Raw genomic sequence first — 27,824 nt, 5'->3', positions numbered from 1 at the left:
CTCATCTGTTAAATTTTCGTTATATAAATTGCGTTACATGTTAATTGAAAGCTTCAATTCTTATCTATATATTTATTTAATGTTTTAATATTTCAGTATATTTCTTCGTATCTTTTCTGCTCTTATTTCTTCTCATCAATAGAACCAAGCAATCAAGAAATCAAACATTAATTCAAAATGGTTGCTTTCACTGTTGACCAAATGCGTGCTTTAATGGACAGAGTTACTAACGTTCGTAACATGTCCGTTATTGCTCACGTCGATCATGGTAAATCCACTTTGACCGATTCTTTAGTTCAAAGAGCTGGTATTATTTCCGCTGCTAAGGCTGGTGAAGCTCGTTTCACCGATACCAGAAAGGATGAACAAGAAAGAGGTATTACTATCAAGTCTACCGCCATTTCTTTATACTCAGAAATGGCTGATGAAGATGTCAAGGACATCAAGCAAAAGACTGAAGGTAACGCTTTCTTGATCAACTTGATCGATTCCCCAGGTCACGTCGATTTCTCTTCTGAAGTCACTGCCGCTTTAAGAGTCACCGATGGTGCTTTAGTTGTCGTCGACACCATCGAAGGTGTTTGTGTCCAAACTGAAACCGTCTTAAGACAGGCTTTAGGTGAAAGAATTAAGCCAGTCGTCTGTATTAACAAAGTCGACAGAGCTTTACTAGAATTACAAGTCGAAAAGGAGGATTTATACCAAACCTTCGCCAGAACTGTCGAATCTTGTAACGTTATCATCTCCACTTATGCTGATGAAGTTTTAGGTGATGTTCAAGTCTACCCACAAAGAGGTACCGTCGCTTTCGGTTCTGGTTTACACGGTTGGGCCTTCACCATTCGTCAATTCGCTACTAGATACGCCAAGAAATTCGGTGTTGACAAAGAGAAGATGATGGAAAGATTATGGGGTGACTCTTTCTTCAACCCAAAGACTAAGAAGTGGACTTCTAAGGAAACCGATGCTGATGGTAAGCCATTGGAAAGAGCCTTCAACATGTTCGTCTTAGACCCAATCTTCAGAATTTTCGCTGCTGTCATGAACTTCAAGAAAGACGAAGTTAATGCTCTATTAGAAAAATTAGAAGTTTCCCTAAAGGGTGAGGAAAAGGACTTAGAAGGTAAGGCCTTATTAAAGGTTGTTATGAGAAAGTTCTTACCAGCTGCCGATGCTTTACTAGAAATGATTGTCATGCACTTACCATCACCAGTCACTGCTCAATTCTACAGAGCTGAACAATTATACGAAGGTCCAGCTGATGACAAGAACTGTATCGCTATCAAGAACTGTGACCCAAAGGCTGACTTAATGTTATACGTCTCCAAGATGGTTCCAACTTCTGATAAGGGTAGATTCTATGCTTTCGGTAGAGTTTTCGCTGGTACGGTCAAGTCTGGTCAAAAGGTCAGAATTCAAGGTCCAAACTACGTTCCAGGTAAGAAAGATGACTTATTCGTCAAGGCTATCCAAAGAGTTGTCTTAATGATGGGTAGATTCACCGAACCAATCGATGACTGTCCAGCTGGTAACATTTTAGGTTTAGTCGGTATCGATCAATTCTTATTGAAGACCGGTACTTTAACCACCGATGAAACCGCTCACAACATGAAGGTCATGAAGTTCTCTGTCTCTCCAGTTGTTCAAGTCGCTGTTGAAGTTAAGAACGCCAACGATTTACCAAAATTAGTTGAAGGTTTAAAGAGATTATCCAAGTCCGATCCATGTGTTTTAACCTACATGTCCGAATCTGGTGAACATATTGTCGCCGGTACTGGTGAATTACATTTAGAAATTTGTTTACAAGATTTAGAAAATGATCACGCTGGTATTCCATTAAAGATCTCTCCACCTGTTGTTGCTTACAGAGAAACTGTTGAAGCTGAATCTTCCCAATCGGCTTTATCCAAGTCTCCAAACAAGCATAACAGAATTTACTTAAAGGCTTGTCCAATTGAAGAAGAATTATCTTTAGCTATTGAAGCCGGTAAGGTTAACCCAAGAGATGATTTCAAGGCCAGAGCTAGAGTTATGGCTGATGAATTCGGTTGGGATGTCACTGACGCCAGAAAGATCTGGTGTTTCGGTCCAGACGGTAACGGTCCAAATTTAGTTGTTGACCAAACCAAGGCTGTCCAATACTTGAACGAAATCAAGGATTCCGTTGTTGCTGCTTTCCAATGGGCTACCAAGGAAGGTCCAATCTTCGGTGAACAAATGAGATCCGTCAGAGTTAACATCTTAGATGTTACCTTACATGCTGATGCTATTCACAGAGGTGGTGGTCAAATCATCCCAACTATGAGAAGAGCTACTTACGCCGGTTTCTTATTAGCTGAACCAAAGATTCAAGAACCAGTTTTCTTAGTCGAAATTCAATGTCCAGAACAAGCTGTTGGTGGTATTTACTCCGTCTTAAACAAAAAGAGAGGTCAAGTCGTCTCTGAAGAACAAAGACCAGGTACTCCATTATTCACTGTTAAGGCCTACTTACCAGTTAATGAATCTTTTGGTTTCACTGGTGAATTAAGACAAGCTACTGGTGGTCAAGCTTTCCCACAAATGGTTTTCGACCATTGGGCTACTTTGAACACTGACCCATTAGACCCAACCACCAAGGCTGGTGAAATTGTCGTTGCTGCTAGAAAGAGACACGGTATGAAGGAAGAAGTTCCAGGCTGGCAAGAGTACTACGACAAATTATAAGGAATTTTCATTTATTCTTTAATATACATATATATATATTTATTCATATATTTAATTTGTCTGTAGTTCATATATAAACTTTATTAAATCATTAACAGCTAATACTTATTATACAAAAACACAATCTTTTATTATTATATATTATCTTTAGATCAGCTATTCGACTCATCTATATGTTCTAATTACCATTGCGAAAAATTTCGGTAATAAAATCAGATCATACATACTATAAATGGTGCATATAATGATAAATGAGTCGCCATCTAATACTGTATTGGTATCTGGATACAATAATATATTATATACCGGGTATTAAGACAAGTAGAATAACACATTTGCTATTCTCTTCTTATAATAAAATAATGCAAAGCGTACGATGTCACTACCTTTTGATTTGAAGCAGCATTATGTGGATTGGCTTCAAGAGCTTATCAATTCATATGGTTCTCATCAGGAGCAGGTACAGATAACGTATGAAAGAGCTAAAAGGAACTTAATTGATTCGCAAGAAACCTTTCATTTTCCATCTGATTTAAAGAAAGTGAAAGGTATTGGAGAAGCAATTGCGAAAAAGCTAGAAGTCAAATTAAAGGAATATTGCAAGAAGAATAGCTTTGAATTTCCATCAAAAATTGAAAACGAAATCGCTTCAAACAAAAGATCTACGACAACTTTAAGGTCAACAACTATTGACTCTGATGTAACATCAAGGCCTTTAAAAAAGAAAAGAAAGTATATACCTAAGAAACGATCAGGTGGTTATGCTATATTATTAGCTTTACTCGAAAGTGGTGCCACAGAAAAAGGCCTTACTAAGGATGATATAATTGAAATTGCACAGAAATATTGTAATAATAGCATGTTGCCAAATTATACTACGAAGGAACTGCATGGATCATGGTCTTCAATTACTTCGTTACGAAATAACTATCTCATCCTAGAAGAAGGGAGACCTAAACGGTTTTCACTTACAGAAGAGGGTCATGAATTAGCTAAAACGTTAAAAGAAGCTGATGGAATAATATTCGAGAATGAAGGTAATACCACATTAAATCAGAACAAATTTTGGAACGATCCCAATGAAGTTACTGCTGATCTTACGGGTTTATTTGCAAATAAGTCATTTCCTAGTCAACCTGATCAAGGTAATAGTTCAAAAATAATTGATGTAACCTTCAAAGAAAATGAAAATTTAGTGCATGGAATCATTAGCCAGACGGGTACGACAAATAAAGCTAACTATACGCTAGCCAATAAAGAAGGTTTAATTGGCAATGGGTTGATAAATGGTTCAGCCACCGAGGCTAGCAATATTGTACAAAAACGATATAACAATATTAGCTATCAGTTATGGAACCGAGGATCATATGACATCTTTCCCATTATCGACCACAGAGAGGTTAAATCGGTAACTGACCGTGAATTCTTTATTAATGCATTTCATAGAAAAGGTGTGCATAGTGAACTTCGGCAATTATCTTTGGGTGATATTATATGGGTTGCTAGACATAAAGTAACAAAAACTATTTGCATACTTGATACTATTATAGAAAGAAAAAGACTAGATGATTTAGCTTCTAGTATAAGAGATAATAGGTTTATGGAACAAAAGACACGTTTAGAAAAATCTGGTTGTCAAAACAAAATCTATTTAATTGAGGAGACCATTGGTATCAATAATAATAATATTCAAGTTAATATGGATGAAGCATTGAAAACTGCACTTTGGTTAATATTAGTATACTATAAATTTTCCATGATAAGAACCTCTAACTCTGAAGAAACAGTAGAAAAATTATGTTACTTGCATGAGGTAATATCTAAACATTATTTAGAAAAAGATTTGATTGTAATATATCCTGATAATATTACTTCTCAAGAATCATATTACAATATTTTACATGATTTCAAAAAAGAATTTGAAAGAAATAAATCAATCGAATGTTGTCATACAATTGAATGTTTTCAAGAAATCATGGGTAAAAGCGAGTCAAGAACAATTGGTGAAATAACGATAAATATTTTAATGCTAATTAGAGGTGTGTCATTGGAGAAAGCAATAGCCATACAGTCCATATACCCGACATTGAACCATATTTTGAAAGCTTATCAATCATGTAAATCGCCAAGTGAAGCAAAATTACTTCTCTATAACAAACTTGGCAATGCACCAGGTACAAAGAGGATAACTAAAAGCTTATCTGAAAAGATATCAGAGGTTTTCTATGACAATTAAATGTTCTCACAACGAATATATAGTAACGTAGCATAGTTTATTCTACACATACACATACACACACAGGTACCAAGCAACCACTCTTAGCATATATTATCGAGACATGATGATGGCAACAGTCACAATGTTAATAAACTAATAAATAACGTCAATTACGTGAACTTAACCAGATACTCTAAAACAAATGGCTTGTGTTGTATTACGCTAAAGGAGTCTGACATCTGTTACCCGTCTTTACAGCTTATATTTCAGTGGCTCCCTTTTTTAAATATATTATCCTGTCAGAAATTATCGGTTATTCTCTAAATTTAGGCGGATACGTTTTGAAGAAATCAATCGTTGATACAATTATTCAAATTCTAACACTTTTCAAGAGTTTTATTACTTTAACCAGGGATTACTGTTTAAATATTAATCATTCTTATATTTTGTTTTTAGATGAAGGTATTTTCGTCTATTTAAAATACGTTATAGTGTGTTTCTTCTGCACATGGTTGTTTATTGTATTTCTGTTGGGTAGCAAACACTTGTAATTGAGAACAACACCCCTCACACATATACACACACATAGTTGTGAACAGTGAAATATGAGTTTTAAAGGGTTCACAAAAGCTATCACAAGAGCTCCCCAGAACTTCCGTCAGAAGTTCAATATGGGTGAGCAAACAGAAGATCCAGTCTACGAAGATGCTGAACGTCGTTTCAAAGAATTAGAAGATGAAACTAAGAAATTGAGTGAGGAGTCCAAAAAATACTCTGTTGCTGTCAATGGGATGTTATCACATCAGATCGGTTTTGCTAAAGCTATGGAAGAAATATTTAAGCCAATTAGTGGTAAAATGAGTGATCCAAATGCTACCGTTCCAGAAGATAATCCAGATGGTATTGAGGCAAGTGAACAATATAGATCCATAGTTGCTGAATTGCAAGAAACTTTGAAACCTGATTTGGCATTGATTGAAGAAAAAATTGTTAAGCCATGTCAAGAATTATTGAAAATTATTACTTATATTCGTAAAATGTCTACAAAGAGAAACCACAAAAAGTTAGATTTGGACAGACGTTTGAATTCTGTTACTAAGCTTGAAAATAAGAAAGAACAAACACCTAAGGATGAAGAGAAATTGTATAAAGCTCAAGCTGAAATGGAAGTGGCTCAACAAGAATATGATTACTACAATAACTTAATGAAAGATCAGCTACCTATTCTATTTAGTCTAGAAGCTCAATTTGTGCAGCCATTGTTTGTTTCCTTTTATTACATGCAATTAAACATTTTCTATACATTATACAACAAATTTCAAGATATGAAAATCCCATACTTCGACTTAAACTCAGATATCATTGAAGCTTTCCATTTTAAGAGAGGTAATGTTGAAGAACAAGCAGACTCTCTTACTATCACACATTTCAAAATTGGTTATTCCAAAGCTAAGTTAGAAATGACAAGAAAACGTTTTGGTGTCGATAGTAACACTCCACCAGGTTCAGCCGGTACCACCGGTTATGGCGCTGCCCCTGGTGCTGCCACTGCCGGCTATGGTGCTGCTCCTGGTGCTGTTGGCTATGGCGCCGCCCCTGGTGCTGCCACTGCCGGCTATGGTGCTGCTCCTGGTGCTGCTCCTACTGCTGCCGCTGTTGGCTATGGCGCCGTACCTGCCGCAGCTGGTTATGGCGCTGCTGATGCAAAGGCTCAAGAAGCTTATGGTGCTGCCGGTGTTGCTCCTGCTGCTGCTCAAGGTTACCAAGCCGTTCCTCCAGCCTATACTACCGCTCAAGCCGGTGAATACTGCACATCTTTATACGAATATCAAGCACAAGCACAAGGAGATTTAAGTTTCCCAGCTGGTGCTGTCATCCAAATTGTGCAACGTAGTGCAGATGTTAATGACTGGTGGACCGGTGTATACAATGGTCAACAAGGTGTCTTCCCAGGTAACTATGTTCAACTAAACCAATAGTCCAATGAATATCTCTCCCGGAAAGAAAAAGTGCTTACGAAATAATACATAAGTAAAAAACAAAATGCAATAATTAATTATATATCTAAAATAAAAGAAAACAATCTAATAATCTAGCCGTGAATATAAAATATTTTTCTCTGTAGGACAGTTCCTAAAACAAGTTTGCTTGTTTGTATCCATAATTTATTAAATTATTAGTTTCAAACGGTGCTGTCCACTGTGCCCATTAGTTTCTGTTTTTGTTTTAATTATAGGACCATAAATAGTAAAAATTAAAAAATAAGAAAAATATAAAGATTTTTGATATTATATAATTAACAAAGGAAATCTGTTTTTTATAAATATATTAATAGAAACAATACACTAATTTAGATAATGTATATATATAAGAAAACTTGTTTTAATGAAAGTTAGATTAACGACTGTCATATTAACTTATTTATTCTACTAAGAGGTTTAACTAGACTATCTGTTTACTATATTAGGTACAAGCGATATATTCCGTTCCTACGAGAAACACGGATACTGCTATATATCTATGTGTATGTGTATGTGTGTATGTTCATGTTTATGTTTATGTGTATAAATGGTAACTGTGCAAACTGAAACCCCCCCTTCGAAACCTTCGAAGCAGTTTTGGAAGACATTTTTAAGTAACCCCAAAAGTATATCCAGTGATTCTTTAATGGGGAATCAATCAGAACAGTCTGATTATGGAATGAACTCGTCAACAAAGTTACTTAGGAGACCAACTATTACTTCTAAAAATATTAGTGCTCCTTCTAAGTCAGAAAAGACAAATATTTCATCCATGGAAGGTCAAAATCAAAAAATGAATAACGATGCTAATTTTAAAAGCCATAGAGACGATTTCATCTTGAATAAACATGGATTTACTGGTACTGTATTTGGTACTTCATTGGAAAATTCACTCAGAGTTGCCAGTGCTGAAGTTATAGTTCAAAATGAGTTTGTTACTTTTGGTAGAATACCCATCGTAGTGGCTAAGAGTGGTGCATATTTGAAAGCAAACGCATTGGATGTATCTGGAATATTTAGAATATCTGGGAGTAATAAAAGGGTAAAACAATTACAGCACATCTTTTCAACACCGCCGGATTACGGTTTAAAATTCACAGAATGGGATACATATACAGTTCACGATATCGGTACACTCTTAAGAAGGTATTTGAATAACTTAGATGAACCTCTGATACCATTGGATCTATATGAGAAATTTAGAGAACCCTTGGAATCTAAACCAAAACTTATGAAATATATAACGGATATGGGAAGTCAACCTCGATTAACAGTGAAATCCAATGATGATAAACCAGAGGAATCAATAGAACAAAAGAAAAAAGAGAAAAAGAGGAAGAGGAAGATTGCGAAAGACATTAAACAGACGATTCTTGAATATCAGGAATTATTTTCACTATTATCAAGTGAATCAAGACAGCTAACTGTATATCTTTTAGATCTTCTGAGTTTATTTGCGAAACATTCTGAAAAAAATCTAATGACTGGTAAGAATTTATCTGCCATTTTTCAACCGTCAATGTTATCTCATCCTAACGATGATCTAGATCCAAAACAATATGAAATATCAAGAATTGTACTTGAATTTTTGATCGAGTTCTCTTATAAATTATTACCATATATATTGAAACTTAAAACTGAAGGACAAATAAAACACAAGGATAGCACCCCGGAAACTTCCCTAACAAATGAACAAATAAAAAACACTACTTCTTCCAGCTTTATAACCGATAATGATATAAATAAAACAGAAACAGAAAATATAAATGCTATTGATGCAAATGGAATATCCGATAAACATTTGCTGATACCAAGACATAATGACTCAAACAGAAATGCTAAGAACTCTCATAACAGAAAATATTCAAAATCTTTCAGCTCCGTTGCGAATCCATCTGATGTTATTGATCACAATAAAAGCTTCACGTTAACTAGTGAAAATATAACTGATTCTGGTGAAAATATCGAAGATGACCTAGATGGAAGTTCTGAAGAATCCAATTCTTCAATTGTATCCTCATTAAACAATGATGAAGCCGTATCATTGGCTAACGAACCAAAACTACATGTAACAAATGTGGTAATTAATGGTTCCCCAGAAAGGCAAGGCCGTAGAAGTAGAAGGTCCTCCTGGTTTAGCAAACTATATAGCCGATCGACGTCCAGATCTAATTCGATATCCATGTCCAGATCTAATTCACATCACTAATCTATAGATACGCAAAAATAATATACATATGAAATAATATATATATCTATATCTGTAATCCAAGCAGTGCCATATGAATCGTTCATGAAATGACATATAAAATACAAAAAGTCATCATTAACATAGGTTTGTTAAACTGAAGGTAGACCTTCCCAAGCTTGTTTGGTTCGGAATCGAAGTTCTTAGCAGGCATCTCTTTAATTTTACATTTTGTCCGAAATTCAATATTTGGACGTTATTCCCTTAAAAAAGATAAAGTGTCACACATTTTCCATAAGACACCACATAAGTGTTAAATGTTTCCTCCAAAAAAATTTAATATAAATAGATCCATCGAGGAGGCAGAACAATTGAGATATCTGGATACGAATTTAAGAATGATTAACTTTTAATTTAAAGCAATTACATAAATTCAGTTTTTCTGATAAGTGGTGTATGAAAAAATTAAACAAATAGTGAATTAATTTTATTAATACATTTTTGGTGCTTAAGGGAAAAATAAAACGCACATCTTGTTATTTTGATGCTTAAAGTTGGAGTACCATTAAGCTCGAAATATATTGGAACAATTTCAAAATTGAGATACTTTATGACAGCAGCAGATAAAATCAGTATTGGGAATTTTAAAGGGAAACCAAACCCTGAAACCGGAAACTATACTGTACCTTTTATCGAAGGGGATGGAGTAGGTCCCGAAATCTCAAAATCAGTCAGAACTATCTTTAAAGCTGCCAAGGTACCAATAGATTGGGTAAATTGTGATATTGGGCCATTACTAATTAACGGAGAAACTACTATTCCACAAACTGCCGTTGATCAAATTAATAATAGTTTGATTGCTTTGAAAGGACCATTGGCTACGCCTGTAGGTCAAGGTCATCGATCAATAAATTTGACTCTTAGAAAAACGTTTGGTTTGTTTGCAAATGTACGTCCAGCAAAGTCAATTCCCAATTTAGCCTCCACATATGAAAATGTGGATCTAATTGTGATTCGAGAAAATACTGAAGGTGAGTATTCCGGTATTGAACATGAAATTGTACCAGGTGTTGTTCAATCTATCAAGTTAATTACAAGAAAGGCTTCAGAAAAGGTTATTAAGTATGCCTTCGAGTATACAAGATCAATTGGAAGATCAAATTTGATAGTGGTGCACAAAGCCACTATCCAAAGACGCGGCGATGGTTTATTTGTTCAAACTGCACAAGAAATGGCGGACAAGTATCCAGACGTTAATTTGAAATTAGAATTAATCGATAACACTGTCTTGAACTGTATAATGAACCCAGAAAAGTACGCTGATTCTGTTTCAGTTTGTCCAAACTTATACGGTGACATTTTATCTGATTTGAATTCTGGATTGAGTACAGGCTCACTAGGGTTGACTCCCTCTGCAAATATAGGCGAAACAGTTCTATACGAGGCAGTTCATGGTAGTGCTCCAGATATTGCAGGCCAAGACAAAGCCAATCCCACTGCTTTATTACTTTCTTCTGTCATGATGCTCAACCATATGGGGTTACAAAAATATGCCGATATGATAGAGACTGCGGTTCTAACAACGATTACTAGTGGAAAAGAATTCCGAACTGCAGACCTCGGTGGTTCAGCAACCACAACATCATTTACAAAAGCCGTGATCGAAAACTTGAATTGACTTAAAATCACTACTCTACAATACTTCGCCTCTAACAACAAATACGACTACGTAACACACATACACATACACATACACATACATATATATCTATATTATACCCATTCCTTTATATATATTGGGGTCTCTGATTGCTGAAGCTCTTTCCTTCTCAATACCATGAATGAACAGTTGCTGCAGAATAGTGGTGTTGAATAAACAACAGACACACACTATTCCAAACTGCCCGTCCAACCGTGTTAACAATCATGTTCAATACACGTCGTTCCTTTATGAACAGGTTGAAGCTCATTGGTATTTTCTTTCTAAAACGATCTGGCTCAGTCTGGTCTGGCTTGAATGAGTTCATCAAACCACAAGGGAGGGGCACCGATTTGAGCGCGGGGGCGGGGCCGAACGTTCTGGTTGGCCGGGGAAACGCTGTAGAGACAGGACATAATTGATTCTTTTAAATCTTACACAAGCTTTGAACAACAACAACGACTAAAACCATAGTCTTGAAATATAAAGATCTTCCTGATTGTTCACGATATATAAATACCTATGGAAGAGGTAACATCCCATATCTTTTAACTTTTCCAATTTATATCACTATTTCTCTACATATAGCTGGTACTACCATTTTATGAACTCATTTTGGTAACAGTATAAACTACAAAAACACACATATCATTTAGTTCCATTTTATTAAAAAACTTATACAACTAATTTTTCAATTATGTTAAGATCTGCTTTTAGAAATAATATAAATCGTCGTCTATTTTCAAGGGAATCAATTCCCTATGATAAGACTATTAAAAATCTCTTATTACCTGCCGATACTAAGGTCATTATTCAAGGTTTTACCGGTAAACAAGCTACTTTCCATGCTAATATTTCAATGGAATATGGCACTGACATTGTTGGTGGTACTAATCCTAAGAAAGCTGGACAATTGCATTTAGGAAAACCTGTCTACGCAACTGTCAAGGAAGCAGTGAAAGAAACAGGTGCTACCGCTACTGGTATCTTTATTCCACCAGCCTTTGCTGCCAATGCCATAAAAGAGGCAGTTGAAGCTGAAATTCCATTGGCTGTAGCTATCACGGAAGGTATTCCTCAACATGATATGCTGTATATTGCAGAAATGTTGAAATCACAAGATAAAACAAGATTAGTGGGTCCAAACTGTCCAGGTATTGTTAATCCAATTTCAAAAGTGAGAATCGGTATTCAACCTCCTTCAATCTTCAAACCAGGTAAGATTGGTATCATTTCAAAATCCGGTACTTTGACATATGAAGCTGTGCAACAGACAACTTTGACTGGTTTGGGTCAAACTTTAGTCATTGGTATGGGTGGTGATGCATTCCCAGGTACTGATTTCATCGATACTTTAAAACTATTCTTAGAGGACAAACAGACCGAAGGTATCATTATGTTAGGTGAAATCGGTGGTACTGCTGAATTGGAGGCTGCTCAATTTTTGAAAGAATACAATTTCTCGAAGTCAAACCCTAAGCCAGTGGCATCCTTTATTGCAGGTACAGTCGCTGGTCAAATGAAAGGTGTCAGAATGGGTCATTCTGGTGCTATTGTTGAAGGGTCTGGTACAGATGCAGAATCTAAAAAGAAAGCTTTAAGAGATGTAGGTGTTTCCGTTGTCGAATCTCCAGGTCGCTTAGGTAAGGCTTTGTTAGATGACTTTGCAAAATATAAATAGTCTAAAATATACGTAAATGGCGAATCCGATCTAATATATTCAAATTTGTACTTTAATTTCTTTACTTTCTCGCCATTAATCATGAATATAACGAAATAAAATGCTAATGCCAAAGATGCTATGATTTTGTATATCCGCGTTTATATATATATATAAGATGCTTTTAATTTGGTTTCTTTGCTTTTTCTCTAATAAAAATAACAAATACATAAATTCCTTAATTATATATTCAACAACTGTAACTGTGCTAATATTAAGAATAATGAGTCAAGATAGTCTTACAGCAGTCATAATCCTTTACGTTGAAAATAATAATAAAATCAGTGTTCTAAAAATAAAAACACTAAATGCACGAGCCGGGAATCGAACACGGGCCCCATGCTTGGGAAGCATGAATTCTAACCACTAAACTACTCGTGCGAACGTAGTTTGTCTTACTGTCCAGCATCCATTGTAGTTGAATCTAATTGCCACTAAAGGTTTTAACTTCATCAAGTATGTTGAGGACATTTTTGTGGAGAAACAAGCTCATGTTGGGTAGTTCTGTGGAGAAACAAGCTTATGTTGGTTAGTTCCAACATCTAAGTTAGTGTCATTAGCCACTTCAGTTGCTCTAGTATAGTCCATCTTCTTTATAGTTAAATAATCGATTGGTCCTTTATTAGTGTATTTAAACTATTCTATATAGAGTTAGAAGCCCTCCTTATATATGAGTTGAACTGACAGTTGAATGAACACGTACACATGTTCATTCATCCTCCTAAGATCTTTAGTGCTGTATTGTACATCTGTGTTTATCGCGTAGCCATTTACATTGTAGTGAGAAATTTTCACCTACCACTTGGAAGATTGTTCTAGACCTTCTTTCCATTAGTAAGTGATCTATTAGTTCTGGACTCAAAGTGTCATAAACTCTTAGTTCTGTCACATACACTACAATAATTCTGACACAGAGAGAATGAATCGTAGAGGAACAAGTATATAAATTGCGACAGGTTCAATGATATTGACATCGACTGGGTAGTCAAATTGCTCGTTAGCGTTCATTCTTAACAGGTAAGGATTATAATATATAATCCAATTGATTCATTTTATTGCATAACTTATAAATAGTAAATACTAGTATAATATTATTATGAATTTTAAAATTGGAGACTTAAGTATCATTAAATTTTTTCCGTTTAAATGTCTATTCGATTCAATTTATTTACTAGGAGACATGCCAGATGAACGAATTAAAAGACTTGTAGATTGTTCGAGTTAGACGATAGACAGATGGAGTTAACTAAATGCTTCGTTAATTACTCTTGAACTTAGTTTAATCGTACTAATTGGAATTTGTCTTTACAACTGGAACCGTAGATATTATAACTTCTTTTATAAATCTTAGATTCTTGACAAAAATATAACTCAAGAAAAATTTCAGTATTATACACAACTGTAGATTCTTAAATATTGTTTCAAAATAAAATATAATAATGTCCTTTTTTCCATTCAGTGCATTTTTGCCTATATGAGTAGTATGTAATGCGGTCCTCTATATATTACTTAATATTGCTATTCCCATTGTGTAAGAACTGCATTAGGATCTGCTGAAAACCAAAATGGCTTAAATACTTGTTTGTTTGATAGCATTTTTACCACTTGAGGATGCATATCAGGTTGTACATCCGCGATAGCGGCTTCATAAATTGATTTATTTATTGCCTTTGTTTTTTTATTCAAATTCTGCTATTTTGAATACGTACGGATTAACGTAAGTGTCCAAATTACTCTGGTTGTTTAATGAAAAATCAAAGTCAATCATCTCATCAGTTTCATCAGTTGTTGAAAAGTTTTCGATGAGTTCAAAGAACTTTTTTGAGGAGTTTCTGGTTTTCCTGGCTGTTACGTTTTGGGTGTTTCTTTTGGAAATCCTGCTACTTAAAAAAACAACGTTTGAATTTGTAATTCGTTTATGATTTTTTTCTTTAACTAAAGCAATTTTAGATAAGTTTTTGTTCCTTTCAATTCCACTCACCTCATTAGTTTTATTCTCTAGATATTTAGAAATATTTAACTCAAATGGTAATTGTTTCCTATGTAGTTCATCGTCCAAATATAATTTATAGTCAATTAAGTAATCATTTTGCAATTTTATTTCATCAGTGCTATCTCTACACTTTAAAATAGCAGAGGGGGTATTCAATGTATGATATTTATCATCGTTTATTAACGATTTAAATTTTATGCAGTTATCAATGACATCAGCATAGCTCAATATTTCTAAATAATCTGATAATTCTTTAAGATCTGAGACATGGTGTTCATTTAATTCTTTTGGAGTTTTGAAAGTATAGGTATGGGGCGGTAAAAGAAGAAATTGCAAATCCAACAGTGATTTTCTAATATCGTTTTGGTTTATTTCTACAATGCACCGCAATGCCTCTGGATTGATTTCTGTATTGATCTTTTTCATATAGTATTGTAAGAACGACACAACAGATTTAGGAGAAATTCTCTTCGCTTCAAAACAGGTGTCTTGGTTTATTGCAATTTGTAATAAATTAGACGGTATGTAGTTAATATCGCGGCAAGTCAAAACCACAGGTTTTCTTGCACTAAGTAAAAGCCTCTCAACTGCATACCAAAAAAATTTATCATGTTCTTTAAAAAGAACATCTATATCATCTAAAAGAATTAAACCTTTAGAATTTTTACCTTTAACATAATGTGTTGTTGAAAATTCCAACAGACTCTCTAAAATATTTTTTTTACTTCTATTCGTTGATGTATTTAGTTCATATATCTGCCCCTGTAAAGCATCCATTATAACCTTCAATAAAGTGTTCTTTCCGACAGCGTTACCATAAAGAACTATTAATGGTACAAATTCTTCGTTTTCATTTGAGTTACCGCCACTAAATGTTTCGTAATCTTTTGAGACATTTAGATCATCATCATAGACAATAAAATTATTGAAATCATCATAATCTATCTCTTTTGTATAATTTTTCTTTTGTAAAAGTTGATTCCTAGTTGTCATTTTCTTCAACTTCTCAAATGATTCTAATATGCAGTTATTTACAGACGACTTCAAGGTTGGTTCTAATAGAACATGTTTTAGCTCTTTAGGTTCAAAATAATCTATTAATAGGGAATGGTGATTTTTCAAAAAACTTGAATCTAATGCAGACGTTCCAAAGAGATTAAGTTTCTTATGCAACATGTTACAATCCGAGTTATTAGTTATAGTGTTACGGTTTAAATATTTATAATCTTCTTCAGATATTTCTAGATTTGGGGTTTTTGTTTTCTTTTTTGTTAGCAAAACATTTTCATACTTCCCTTCCTCAATACTTGTATATTGATCAGCATCATTGGGCTGATATAATTGTTTCTGTGGCCAGGGTGCCACCAAGTCTTTCAGTTTTGAAATCTCATTTTTACGATTTAAGGTGCTGGCGTTCTGAAAGGAAGCCTTTCCATTTTTTTGTACCTTACCAAATAAATCTTTGAGTTTTGTAGTTTTGAAATTACTTATAGGAGTAATGCTTATATTCGGTTTTGTTAATTGTTCAAATTTATTGTTAACTTTATTCATCTTCATCACTGCATCATTTTCCAAATAGTCATCATCTATTCCATTTTCATTATCTAACGATATTACAATTGTCTCTGGATTTATAATTTTCTTTTGTCTACTATTTTTTTTGCTTCCTTTGCTAAGTGTTTTACTATTTCGTATCAAAAAATTCTTTGCTGAAATCATAGGTTTATCTTTATCCATTTCATTTTGAATTGATATGAACTGACCGCCTTTTGGCAACGACGAGGATTGTGATGACGGTACAGTAATTGGTTCTATTGTAGATGGTGAACCTTCATTAACTCCTGAAATATCTAATATTACTTCATCATTTTCTACAGGAGCGATGACATTGGATCTGGCATTTGACTTGTTGCTATTCTGACCATTTAGAATATCTTTTATACTTTTTTGTTTCATCGACCTTTTCTGAGTTAACTCAGTAATTTATTCAGTGCTTCTCCAATACAGTATAGATTCTATTCCCAAAATACGGCCTAATATTAAAGGATAAACATATATAAAATTTTATATATGGATATAACCTCGTTAAAAAGAAAACATTAATTATATATTCTTGAAGCTGATCGAAGGTTAAATATTTATTATTTTTTACCTTCATCTGTGTGGATTTGTAACATTTAGAAAATATTGTTAGTAGTTAACGCGTCAAGCTTTTGGCGACAGTATTTAATAGATACAATTCATAGTTAAAAATAATCACAATATGATCTGTAATATAACTTTACATTGAGGTTACAATTACATTTGGTTTAAATAAACCTAAACTTGTGTGATATGTTATCTAAATTCTATTTATTAAAGTGAAAAATCATAGACACCGATTCCTGGGTAAAAACTCGAGGGATGTTCAATATCGAAATGATCTAAATCTAAGTGGAACCAAGTATGGTATACTTGAGTAATATTATAATTGTTTGAGATCTTTTCCACTCTGTGTTTAACTGAATTTGGTATAACAACTTGAATAGTAGTATTTTTATCACCTTGATTTGTTAAAAGTTTATGTAGTGTGTCATTGAAGAGTTCTATTGAACATCCTTTCAAATCGATTACATGATGTTTACGGAGTTCAAAATCAATGGCAGAGTTATATTCTATACCGTTTTCTATGTTAGTGCTCGAATTTACAATATGTGCATCATTGTAAAACCATGTTGGTGGTGAATATGTTTTCCACCAGATGTTTGCTGTTATATTCTGTTTATAATATTTGTTTAGAAACTGTATTGACAATAATACCCCAGATTGGTGTAATAGTCCCAACACTATTGTCATGATAACATTATATATTATCCAGATTTTAACTACCACTTTATAATTTGGAATTGCCTTCAGATTACAATTGGTAACGATGTACAAACAAAATATAGAATATAATGGTATCAGAAATCGTAACTCTTGATGTTCAAAAAGCGATAGACAAGTAAGTCCACTTAAAATTGATAACGATAAGAGGTTAATTTTCTGTTTCTTTAATTTGAATAGAACATATATCATTGGTCCTAACATCTGTGGTAAATTAATTATGATGTGCGTATACCTTGCATGTAAACCATGTTTTAATAAATTCTTCTTGTCCAAATTATATAATAAATTATTCAGCGGTGTTATAACATATGAATCACTTTCATATAATCTGGAGTCTATGCTGATGATTACTGCAGAGGTTATTAGAAAACTAAATATCGTCGATATCAACTGGAGCATGTTATTTGCTGATTTGGTATAATACTTGAAAAACATGTATATTAAAGGGAAAAAAATAAATGCTGGGTATGTCATTCTATTAAAGATCCCAAATGATATTAAAGTACCATGCAATAGCGATAATGCAAATTTATATTTGTTGGATAAATCTCTTTGGTTACGAGGTATGAGTGTTTGTAAAATTGATAAATGAAGTTGTAAAATTATAGTCTCAATAGAGTTTGAAAATGTATGCGATTGAAATGACGTCGTTACATAACTTGTTAGAATGAGCATCCAAAAAAGGTGGACATCGATTTGTTCTGTTTTATCATCTAATCTTTTTTTAATTGTGACAATTGTAATCTTACAAGATATAAGAAAGATTATCAGATTGTAGAATCGCACCAATTGAAATATTTCTAATGAATCCGTTATATTGAATATCTTAATAAATTTGTATATTGGTGCATACACAACATATAGGGGGAAATAGCTTCGAGCTGAATTCTGGTTCTCAAATTCCCACGGTATGATTTTTTTAACATTTAAATTCAAATATTTTTCTTTATTAAATATATAGGATAGCATTTGTAAGGATTGAAATTGTTCATCTGGATGTATATACGAGGGTTGAATCGAAATAATAATTGTTAAAAATATAAGGGAAACATAAACCCAATTCATCTTATAAGAAATTACTTACCTTCTGTCATTCAATATTACAAGTGTTTTTTTTGTTGTGCAAATGTTCAATGAACAAACCTCATTTACATTGTATTCTCAATTGTAAGTAATGCCCATAAATACCATGAAAGCTGTTATATCCATAAGCAGACTGTTACACTGATGATGGATAGTATAGATACCCATTTTAGAATATTAACAAAAGGCATCTCATCTCATCTTAATATTACTTAAAACATATAGCAGGGTAATTAAATAACTGGTAAAGTATAACTGATTTAATTAATATAAAGTAATCCATTTTAAATGTTTATGTTTTATCTTATATTATTTCATTAAAGGTTTTTAATTATATATTACTTAGTGTTATTTAATTTCGATCTTGATTTTCTAAACAATTCCTCTTGTTGTCGTAGTAACTCTTCTTCAGATAAACCCGATTTCTTAAACTTTGAATCTTTCCTTTCTTTCACCTTCATTGAACCTTTGAATTCGACTAATATCTTGCTTAATATAGGAACAAATTCATCATATTCCAATGCTTCCAATGCTTTCAACACATGTTCTGGAGCAATAGTTTTCTTCGAATCACTTTCTGCCATTTCCGAAGAAATTGATGACAGAATCATCAAAAATTCAATCCCAGATTTTATTATCATATCTCTAGCTTCTTTACCAAAAGTAAAATCGGGATCTAAAATCTCAGATATAATTTTTTGAACCGTAGCCTTTGGCAACGTCACATCCTCACCTTCACCAATCATACTTCCCTAATCGTTTCAACCAATTAGTGTCAATAGATATATATGTATATATGCACACAAACACACACAAACACACACGTTCAATCACTCACTTAATAAATTAACGATTTAATTTATATAAAAAAATAATATTTGCTACTTAAAATTTTAAACGTCCCTTAAAAATTATGTTAAAACAAATAACCATTAGGTAACTTTTCAACCTCATCTCATCTCATCGCTTACTAAAAAAGAAAAATAAATATTTTAGTAATATCTTTCCCTATATATACTTTAACGTTCTTGATTTTAACTATGCGTAAATGAAAGAAAAAACAAAAAAGCAGAAAACATCGAATTGTTTATTTTAGAAATTGGAACAGGTAGTAGTTCCTGCCTGGTTTCTTTTCAGTCCAAAGCTGCGTGCGGTCAACCTTCGTGGTGGTTGTCGAACGTGCGTGCATGCGTGCTTGCACAAATGTACTACCCCAAAGTTTCTTCCTCTGTGAAAATAGAGTGTTGTGTAGTTTGATTATTCCCCCGGTAATATAAGGGACAAGACGCCGTTTTTTAAATACTCTGCCGTTTTATAGGCGTGGTGCGTGCGTGTAATTCACACCAAATGTTAAGGACGCTCACGTGTGCGTATGAGTCTGAGTGTTGTCTGTTTTCTTGTTTGATTTTTCTTTTTTTTTTTTTTTGATTAGTTTGTCCCAGTTTCTTTGGGCAGAAGGACGGAGAGAGAGAGGCAGTCTGGGGCAGGCACAGGCAGAGATCGAAATCGAATATCAGGACCGAGCCGGGTAATGGTATTGTTTTTGTGGCTTGCCATTCTAGTATAAATTTATAAAAAATTTATATATATAGAACCTCCTTATTAAAAAAAAATAAGCGCCGATGTTATTTTTCCCTTTTATTCTTGTTTTCTAATCTTGTTATAAAAATCAAATAGCATTTACCTTCCGTTATTTCATATGTTACACGCTACTCTTGATGAAAATGATGACCATCCCTCTAATAAGAAAATAAAAACAAACACATTTAAAGGCCAAGAATATTTTGATAATGAGTTTTTCAATGATTTTAGGAAATTCTTCAAGAGCTTAAATACGCTTTACACTTTTTTAATATGTAGGAAACAGGTTATAACAACTTTTGAAAAATTAAAAATTCCTATTGAAAAACAACTTAAAAGAAAATTAAGCGAACTTGATTTTAGCAAAGTCCAAGTGATTTTACCAAACGATACTTTATTTAAATACATCGATGAAAACCAAATTTTTACAGAGGCAAAAGAATTTGATTTTAAAAATGGGTTTCAACAAAAGGACAATGAGGATATTTTTAAATTAAAAAATTCAAATGAAAATAGTGATAATTATAGATCAACACAATTATTAATATTTGAATTTATAGACGGTAATATGAAAAAAAATTGGACAACAATTTCAGAAAATTTAAATGATCCAAATAATAAATATAGTCATTTTAATAATTACGCCAAAAAAGTTTTCCATTATTCATCAGAAGATTTAAAAAAAATGATTAACAAAAGAGAATTGCATTTCAATAATAGATTAATTGATTTTATAAATAAATGCACTGAAAAGAATTTAAATCCGGAAAATGAACTAACTTATTTAGCAACATCAATGTTACCTCAAATGAAAAACTATGAAGATCCAATAGTCGCGATGGAGAAGGCAAAATTATTAAGAAATAATAAATTGGCAAATTCAAATAACGATGAAGATGGTGCAATCACAATACCAGAAATGATCCAATCATTAAAAAATACAACTTTTTATAATTCACAAATAAAGGAAGAAGTTACAATAGAATCAAAACATTCGCAATTTGAAAATTTAAATTTTAATATTTCAGAACAAGTTCTAAATTCATTACCACATAAAAAATTCTATACGCATCAAGCAGATGCCATCAATGCCATTAATAATGGAGAAAATGTAATAATCACAACTTCTACTTCATCAGGTAAGTCACTGATTTATCAATTATCAACTATAGATTTTTTACTTAAGAAACCAAATTCAACATTTTTATATATTTTTCCAACAAAAGCATTAGCTCAAGATCAAAAAAGAGCATTCGAAAATTTATTAACAACCATTAATGAAAATAGCAATAATAGCATACCAGAACTAAGAAATATTATAATTGACACTTATGATGGTGATACCGATCAACAAAAAAGAAAATTCATTAGAGACAATGCTAGAATCATTTTTACTAACCCAGATATGATACATACGAGTATCTTACCAAATCATCCGAAATGGAGACCATTTTTATATAATTTAACTTTTATTGTGGTCGATGAATTGCATATTTATAAAAGTTTATTTGGATCCCATGTGGTTTTAGTAATGAGAAGATTACAAAGATTATGTAGGGAATATTATGAAAATAATTTTTTACAGTTTATCTCCTGTTCAGCAACATTAAAAAATCCCATTAAACATATGCAAGATATTTTTTCCATTAATGACGTCACTCTAATCAATAATGACGGTTCATCAACTGGTGCAAAGCATTTAGTTATTTGGAATCCTCAAATATTAGCACAACATGAGAGAAAAAGAGAAAGTTTTATAAGAGATAGTGCTAAAATTTTAGTAGAACTAATGTTAAAAAATGTTAGAACTATAGCTTTTTGTTATGTGAGACGAGTTTGTGAATTATTAATGAAGGAAGTTAGACTTATATTTCAAGAGATGAATCGAATGGATATGATAACTGATGTAATGTCATATAGAGGTGGTTATTCTGCATCTGATAGACGTAAAATCGAAAGAGAAATGTTTCACGGAAACTTAAAAGCAGTTATTTCTACAAATGCATTAGAATTAGGTATTGATATAGGTAACTTGGATGCTGTTTTAATGTGTGGGTTTCCTTTATCAGTTGCAAACTTCCATCAACAAAGTGGTAGAGCTGGCAGAAGAAATAAAGATTCATTAACCTTAGTAGTAGCGTCAGATTCACCTGTTGACCAGCATTACGTTGCTCATCCCGAATCACTAATAAATTCTGATGATTTAGATTCTTACCAGGATTTAGTATTGAATTTTGACAACATGCTAATTCTAGAAAGTCACATACAATGTGCAGCATTCGAACTTCCGATAAATATTGAAAGGGATAGTAAATACTTTGAAGAGAAACATTTACTAAAAATTTGCCATGAAAGGTTACAGAGTGACAGTGAAGGTTATCATACTCATCCAAGATTTTTACCATGGCCATCTTCAAATGTATCATTGCGAGGTGTAGAAGAGGATTATTACGCTGTAATCGATAGGACAAACGGTAAGGATATTGTAATTGAAGAAATTGAAGCATCTAGAACTAGTTTTACCTTGTATGATGGAGCTATCCTTATTCATCAAGGTTATCCATATTTAGTGAAAGAATTCAACGTAGAAGAAAAATATGCATCTGTAATCAGAGTGGATGTTGATTGGTTAACCAGCCAAAGAGATTTTACAGATGTAGATCCACAAGAAATTGAATTAATACGATCATTAGAAAATAGTGATGTTCCTGTGTACTTTGGAAAATTTTTAGTTACGATTGTTGTATTTGGATACTTCAAGGTGGATAAATATAACCGTATTATGGACTCTGTGGAAACATATAATCCTCCAATTAACATTAGATCCAAAGGGTTATGGATAGATTTACCATCGAGAGCACTAGATCTTTGCGAGGCTAAAAACTTGAACATAGCAGGTGCCATACATGCCGCAGAGCATGCTATTATGGGATTACTTCCAAAGTTTATCGTAGCTGGTGTGGATGAAATTTCAACGGAATGCAAAGCGCCAGAGAAAGAATTTGCTGAACGTCAAACAAAGAGGAAAAGACCCGCAAGATTAGTGTTTTACGATTCTCGTGGTGGAGTTTATGGATCAGGATTGTCTATTAAAGCGTTCGAACATATAGACGATATCTTAGAAGCAAGTTTAACAAGAGTACAAGAATGTCCATGTGACACTGGCTGCCCTGACTGTGTTGCTGCATCTTTTTGTAAAGAAAAGTCGTTAGTACTTTCAAAACAAGGTTGTTTGATCTTATTACACTGCATATTGGGACATGATACAGATGCTTTCATTGGGAGTATTTTAGATGGACCCGAATCTAACATGCCTGAAATTAAAGTAGAAACTGTTGTCCCAGTTCAAGATCATGTAAATTTCTCCGAAGATTTTAAAATTATTGATGTAAGAATTAATAAAAATGCCAAACTTGATGAAATGGAAGTTAAAGTTGAAGAGGTGGGCTTTAAAGAAGAAAAAAAGGAATTTTAAGAAAGTTATCAGATAATTTAAAAATAATGTACAAATATTTAATGCATTTTACATAAACAATAATATTATTCATATATTTAGATGATTAATTGTTTCACTAATATTTACGCAACACCCAACTCGATAAGTCTGAGATAAAAAATGAATTCTCATAACTATATTACATCTATAATAGTATAACGACATGCAGTAGTGATTTCAATATCTATATTTATTGAAGGAAGCCCCTTCTTTTTTTGTTCATGACATTAAAGTATCAACGGCCCATTTAACACTTAATGTTCTTAAATCTGTATATGTCTGACCAACACCTACAAATAAAATGGGAATACCAGTTGCATAAACCATATTAACCATAGAACCCAACATTGTACCCACTGTATCACATTTTGAAATCAATAAGAAGTCTAAATTTCTCACTTTACCAAATGCGTCATTAAAATTTTTAGCTTGTTGAACAGAGTCAGTACCAACTAAAGCTTCACCAACCATGATGATTTTGTCTGGGTTTGCTTGTTCAGCAAATGATTTGAGAGGTGACATTAGTGTTGGATCATTGTGTCGTCTACCAGCGGTATCCATTAATACAATATCAAACGAATTATCTTTAGCATATTTAATAGCTTGTTTAGCAATTTTTGTCACTAAATCAGAACCACCATAACCAGCTTCAAATAATTCAACGCTATCATTTCCGGATTTTCCTCTTTTGTTCTTAGATCCACGGACATGAGATTCTTCTGTCAACTGAGCTAAATTTTCTACATGTACTCTTAATTGTTCAACAGCACCAGATCTAAACGTATCACAGGCAACAATTAAAACTTTGAAATTATTTTGCAATAACCAAAATGCTAGCTTAGAAAGATTTGTTGATTTACCAACACCGTTTACACCGACAACTGAAAATATATAAGGCTGTTTCTTACCGTCTGCATCTAATGTTGATGTTTTCTTTTGAACTTCGTGTAATAAATCAACAGAGATACCTGGTGTCAAAATTTGAGTCAATGCTTTAGTCAATGAATCGTTTGCTGCAGACTGTACACTTGTCCAATTTGAGGTTTTTGAACCCAATAGATCTCTAGATACTTGTTGAGCTAAGAAATCTGCAGCCTCTGGTGCAACATTTTTTGAAATCAATTGCTGCTTTAGTTCTTCTAAAATTATATTTAAATCATCCTTAGTTATAGTTTTATTACCAATCACATTCTTTTGTAAATAACTGTATGCAGAACCCATAAAGCCCTTTGGTTTACCCTCTGTATTTTTTTGATTTGATAACTCTTTTTGGGATGCCAGTAATTCATCAATTTCTTTAACCAAAAAATCTCCTTTTTCAGTTCGTTTCCCTAAGTCATCTTTATTCTGAGATATATTTTCATACTGCTCATCATTGATATCAGGAGTACCATGCTCTGAAAAATCTAAAGTAGATGCATCAATATTCGAACCATCTTCCATATTTCCTCCTCTACCCCATTTTCTGCCACCATTATTTCCGTTCTTATTTTTCTTTGCATTTCCTTCATTATTTCTCTTTGTATTAGTTACCTTCTTTCCGTCTGTAGCAGAATCAACTTGAGAAGATTCAACTATTTTAGTGTCATTAACTGCAATAGAGTCCTCATATTTAGTAACAAAATATTCTTTAAACTTTTTGAAGTCATTCTCTGTACCGTACAACAAATCGATATAATTATGCCAATTTTTGGTTTCAGTTCTATTCTTTAAATTTTGAAGAATAGAATCGTTTAACCCCAATGAATCCCAAAGAGATAATGCTAAATTCAGTGTTTCCTCAGCTTCATTTTTCAAATCTAATTTTTGCTCAGGGAAAGTGACTAGATAATATAATTCAGGTTGCTTTGAAATATAAAACATAGACGAAAAATTAAGTTTACTAGAATTAGAAGAATCACCCACCGTTGGAGATATATTAACTAATGAAAATTTACTGTGAACATCGTTCTTCTTGGAAATTGGAGAGTTCATTAAATGATTAATAAACGCATTGACTTGAGTTTCTGCAAATTTTTTACCTGAAGGGTTATATTGATATAGCACTTCACCTTGAGGAGTAAATATCGCTAATTGATCGAACATGTGTAATTATGACAATGTAGTTGTTCAGAGCAGTGAAGAAGTTACCTTATTAGTCTGTTTAAGTGTCAATACCGTGATTAATACAATAGCAATACCATTTTTTAACTTTATTTATTTAAGAAGTCAAAATGTTCAATAGTTACATCTTTAACATTTTACAATTTCGATGAAGATAAAGATTGAACTATCGCGAATTTGTGATTATTACCCGAGCGCACCATTACAGCGTCATTTAAGAAATGTCACAAATGCCTGTAACATCAAACTCAGACTACCATTCACATTGCAGTTGACTATTGATATTCACCTTAACTGATCATTATCTTAGTTACAAAACACAGTGATCATCCTTTTATCTTTCAATTAAGTTGGATATTTTGTGCACAACAAAACTAAAAAAGCCATACTTTCATTACCGATGATACTTCCCCTACAAAATGCAATTCAATGAGTGTTAATGCTATGATGTTTATATTATACTAGTATGTATTATCTATAAAATCTACTAGAGTTTGTATTTGAATGCACTTATATAAAATATCTTATAAGAAGTCTAATGTGACACCTGGATCATAATCATCACTGTCGCTGTCACTGCAATTATTGGCGTTCACCGTGACTTCGACATCATTAACAATCGAGGTATCCACAGGAATATCATCATATCCACTAACCACTTTCTCATATGCAGGTATTTGAATTTTAGACGATATTTCGTCAGGTGCGTCAGTGTTACTGTCAACTTCTTCGTGTAGTTGTGGTAATATCTGTGGCTCTTCTTTCTTTACAATAGTGTAGCCAAAGGACTCAACATTCTTTAAAGAATCTGTAATATATATAGTTGGAAATTCAATTACAGTCTTATTCTTAAATATTTCGCCTATGCAGAGTCCTGAACTTGGAATTTCGATTAATTGTTTAGAGTCATATTGTTTGTTGTAATTTCGAGGAAACCATTTGGTAAGAAAATGTAGAGGTAAATTTGCCATTGCTTCTGTTCTATCTCCTTTAGAGATGTCATCCTTTGCATTTTCCAACGAGGGTGGTTTAGGTTCAATATTAAAATTTTCCAAACATTTCGAATATATAATTTTACCGATCGACTCTGCCACAGTATTTGTTTCCTTCATACGATGAGTAACATGAACAAACTTTTTATTGCCATTTGCATCTGGCTGGGAATACAGTAATATCACTTCAATGGTCCAGACAAAACAATCCAGAGGTTTGTCCCATTTACTTTTGTTTTGCAATGAACGCTGCATACCATTAGGTAATACCAAACAATTGACACCTCTTCTGCTTATGACTTTGCATACCATTTCATCTAATTCTGTATTTTCTCCATTCACCGTAGGATTGTAGGGCCCCGATAGGCCTCTATTATCTCTAGAATTATTTTTGAATCTTTTATTGGCAGTATTTCCTCCGTAAAGAATTCCTTTTACTTTTGAAAGAGAATCTTTCTTATTGACCTCATATTTCCTCTTGAAATTAGTTAAAAAATTATAATCTCTTTGAACCAAGTGATTTAAACCATTCTCTAGGTCATCATGCTTCTTAAAAGTATCATTTGAAATATAATCCACAGAGTTAGTTCTCTCACCATCGCATGCAAAATCAGCCTTATGTTTCTTAGAACATGCCAAACTACATGTCTTTCTAAAACACTTGGGACACTTGTATTTGAAATCCTCTAGACCACATATTTCACACTTAGAGCTCATATTTCAAAACGTGATTCATGCAGTAAGAAGTACTGATTAGTTGGCCTTAGTTTTTTTTATATGCACAGAGCTCTTCAAGACAGTAGAAGACTATAAACCAAAAAATATAAGGATAGCCCAAATTAGTACGTATCATAGTCCCTTCAAGAATAATCAAGAGGTCCACTAGAGACTCAAATATCGCACAAAACATGTCTTAAATCACAGTATCCATCAGGTCTGGCATCGAGATGAGGCTATAAAAGTTTCAATTTCTTAATTTCAAAGTGCAGTTACCCAGCTATGTGATTGTTCTGCGGCCGTTTTAGCTGTGAACCATTTTGGCTTACCGGCTTCATTAAGAATACAAATATTGAAAAGTTCATGACAATTCTATTTGAGGAAGGTTGCAACCATTTATTAAACTGTAGTTTTAATTCAAAGCTCAATTGCATTAAAT

General features: G+C 33.1%; 12 protein-coding genes and 1 non-coding gene across 13 annotated transcripts; 7 read left to right on the top strand and 6 right to left on the bottom strand.

Moving 5' to 3' along the window:
* Nucleotides 1-177: 177 nt before the first annotated feature.
* On the top strand, nt 178-2,706 carry EFT2 (elongation factor 2; the record flags this gene model as incomplete). Its single annotated transcript, XM_003685632.1, has 1 exon — nt 178-2,706. One exon carries the CDS (start codon nt 178-180, stop codon nt 2,704-2,706), a length of 2,529 nt encoding a protein of 842 aa, XP_003685680.1.
* Nucleotides 2,707-3,082: 376 nt separating this feature from the next.
* Nucleotides 3,083-4,942, top strand: MUS81 (Mus81p; the record flags this gene model as incomplete). The annotated part of the gene is made up of 1 exon (XM_003685631.1): nt 3,083-4,942. The coding sequence occupies one exon, from the start codon at nt 3,083-3,085 to the stop codon at nt 4,940-4,942; it is 1,860 nt and encodes a 619-aa protein (XP_003685679.1).
* A 587-nt stretch (nt 4,943-5,529) lies between these two features.
* On the top strand, nt 5,530-6,903 carry RVS167 (amphiphysin; the record flags this gene model as incomplete). The annotated part of the gene is made up of 1 exon (XM_003685630.1): nt 5,530-6,903. One exon carries the CDS (start codon nt 5,530-5,532, stop codon nt 6,901-6,903), a length of 1,374 nt encoding a protein of 457 aa, XP_003685678.1.
* Nucleotides 6,904-7,492: 589 nt separating this feature from the next.
* On the top strand, nt 7,493-9,154 carry TPHA0E01490 (uncharacterized protein; the record flags this gene model as incomplete). Its single annotated transcript, XM_003685629.1, has 1 exon — nt 7,493-9,154. The coding sequence occupies one exon, from the start codon at nt 7,493-7,495 to the stop codon at nt 9,152-9,154; it is 1,662 nt and encodes a 553-aa protein (XP_003685677.1).
* Nucleotides 9,155-9,677: 523 nt separating this feature from the next.
* TPHA0E01480 (uncharacterized protein) lies at nt 9,678-10,811 on the top strand (the record flags this gene model as incomplete). Its single annotated transcript, XM_003685628.1, has 1 exon — nt 9,678-10,811. The coding sequence occupies one exon, from the start codon at nt 9,678-9,680 to the stop codon at nt 10,809-10,811; it is 1,134 nt and encodes a 377-aa protein (XP_003685676.1).
* A 718-nt stretch (nt 10,812-11,529) lies between these two features.
* On the top strand, nt 11,530-12,513 carry LSC1 (succinate--CoA ligase (GDP-forming) subunit alpha; the record flags this gene model as incomplete). Its single annotated transcript, XM_003685627.1, has 1 exon — nt 11,530-12,513. The coding sequence occupies one exon, from the start codon at nt 11,530-11,532 to the stop codon at nt 12,511-12,513; it is 984 nt and encodes a 327-aa protein (XP_003685675.1).
* A 348-nt stretch (nt 12,514-12,861) lies between these two features.
* TPHA0Etrna3G lies at nt 12,862-12,933 on the bottom strand. Its single transcript has one exon. It is a non-coding gene; the product is annotated as a tRNA-Gly (tRNA).
* A 1,297-nt stretch (nt 12,934-14,230) lies between these two features.
* ELG1 (Elg1p) lies at nt 14,231-16,501 on the bottom strand (the record flags this gene model as incomplete). Its single annotated transcript, XM_003685626.1, has 1 exon — nt 14,231-16,501. The coding sequence occupies one exon, from the start codon at nt 16,499-16,501 to the stop codon at nt 14,231-14,233; it is 2,271 nt and encodes a 756-aa protein (XP_003685674.1).
* Nucleotides 16,502-16,900: 399 nt separating this feature from the next.
* SMP3 (glycosylphosphatidylinositol-alpha 1,2 mannosyltransferase) lies at nt 16,901-18,478 on the bottom strand (the record flags this gene model as incomplete). Its single annotated transcript, XM_003685625.1, has 1 exon — nt 16,901-18,478. The coding sequence occupies one exon, from the start codon at nt 18,476-18,478 to the stop codon at nt 16,901-16,903; it is 1,578 nt and encodes a 525-aa protein (XP_003685673.1).
* Nucleotides 18,479-18,834: 356 nt separating this feature from the next.
* On the bottom strand, nt 18,835-19,242 carry NCB2 (negative cofactor 2 transcription regulator complex subunit NCB2; the record flags this gene model as incomplete). The annotated part of the gene is made up of 1 exon (XM_003685624.1): nt 18,835-19,242. The coding sequence occupies one exon, from the start codon at nt 19,240-19,242 to the stop codon at nt 18,835-18,837; it is 408 nt and encodes a 135-aa protein (XP_003685672.1).
* A 953-nt stretch (nt 19,243-20,195) lies between these two features.
* On the top strand, nt 20,196-23,552 carry HRQ1 (ATP-dependent 3'-5' DNA helicase; the record flags this gene model as incomplete). Its single annotated transcript, XM_003685623.1, has 1 exon — nt 20,196-23,552. One exon carries the CDS (start codon nt 20,196-20,198, stop codon nt 23,550-23,552), a length of 3,357 nt encoding a protein of 1,118 aa, XP_003685671.1.
* A 240-nt stretch (nt 23,553-23,792) lies between these two features.
* Nucleotides 23,793-25,658, bottom strand: SRP101 (Signal recognition particle receptor subunit alpha; the record flags this gene model as incomplete). Its single annotated transcript, XM_003685622.1, has 1 exon — nt 23,793-25,658. One exon carries the CDS (start codon nt 25,656-25,658, stop codon nt 23,793-23,795), a length of 1,866 nt encoding a protein of 621 aa, XP_003685670.1.
* Nucleotides 25,659-26,200: 542 nt separating this feature from the next.
* BCD1 (Bcd1p) lies at nt 26,201-27,385 on the bottom strand (the record flags this gene model as incomplete). Its single annotated transcript, XM_003685621.1, has 1 exon — nt 26,201-27,385. The coding sequence occupies one exon, from the start codon at nt 27,383-27,385 to the stop codon at nt 26,201-26,203; it is 1,185 nt and encodes a 394-aa protein (XP_003685669.1).
* Nucleotides 27,386-27,824: the final 439 nt, after the last annotated feature.

The sequence above is a fragment of the Tetrapisispora phaffii genome, chromosome 5, assembly GCF_000236905.1.
Source record: "Tetrapisispora phaffii CBS 4417 chromosome 5, complete genome".
In the NCBI taxonomy this organism is placed as follows: Eukaryota; Fungi; Ascomycota; class Saccharomycetes; order Saccharomycetales; family Saccharomycetaceae; genus Tetrapisispora; species Tetrapisispora phaffii.
This window is presented reverse-complemented; position numbering and strand designations above follow the sequence as displayed.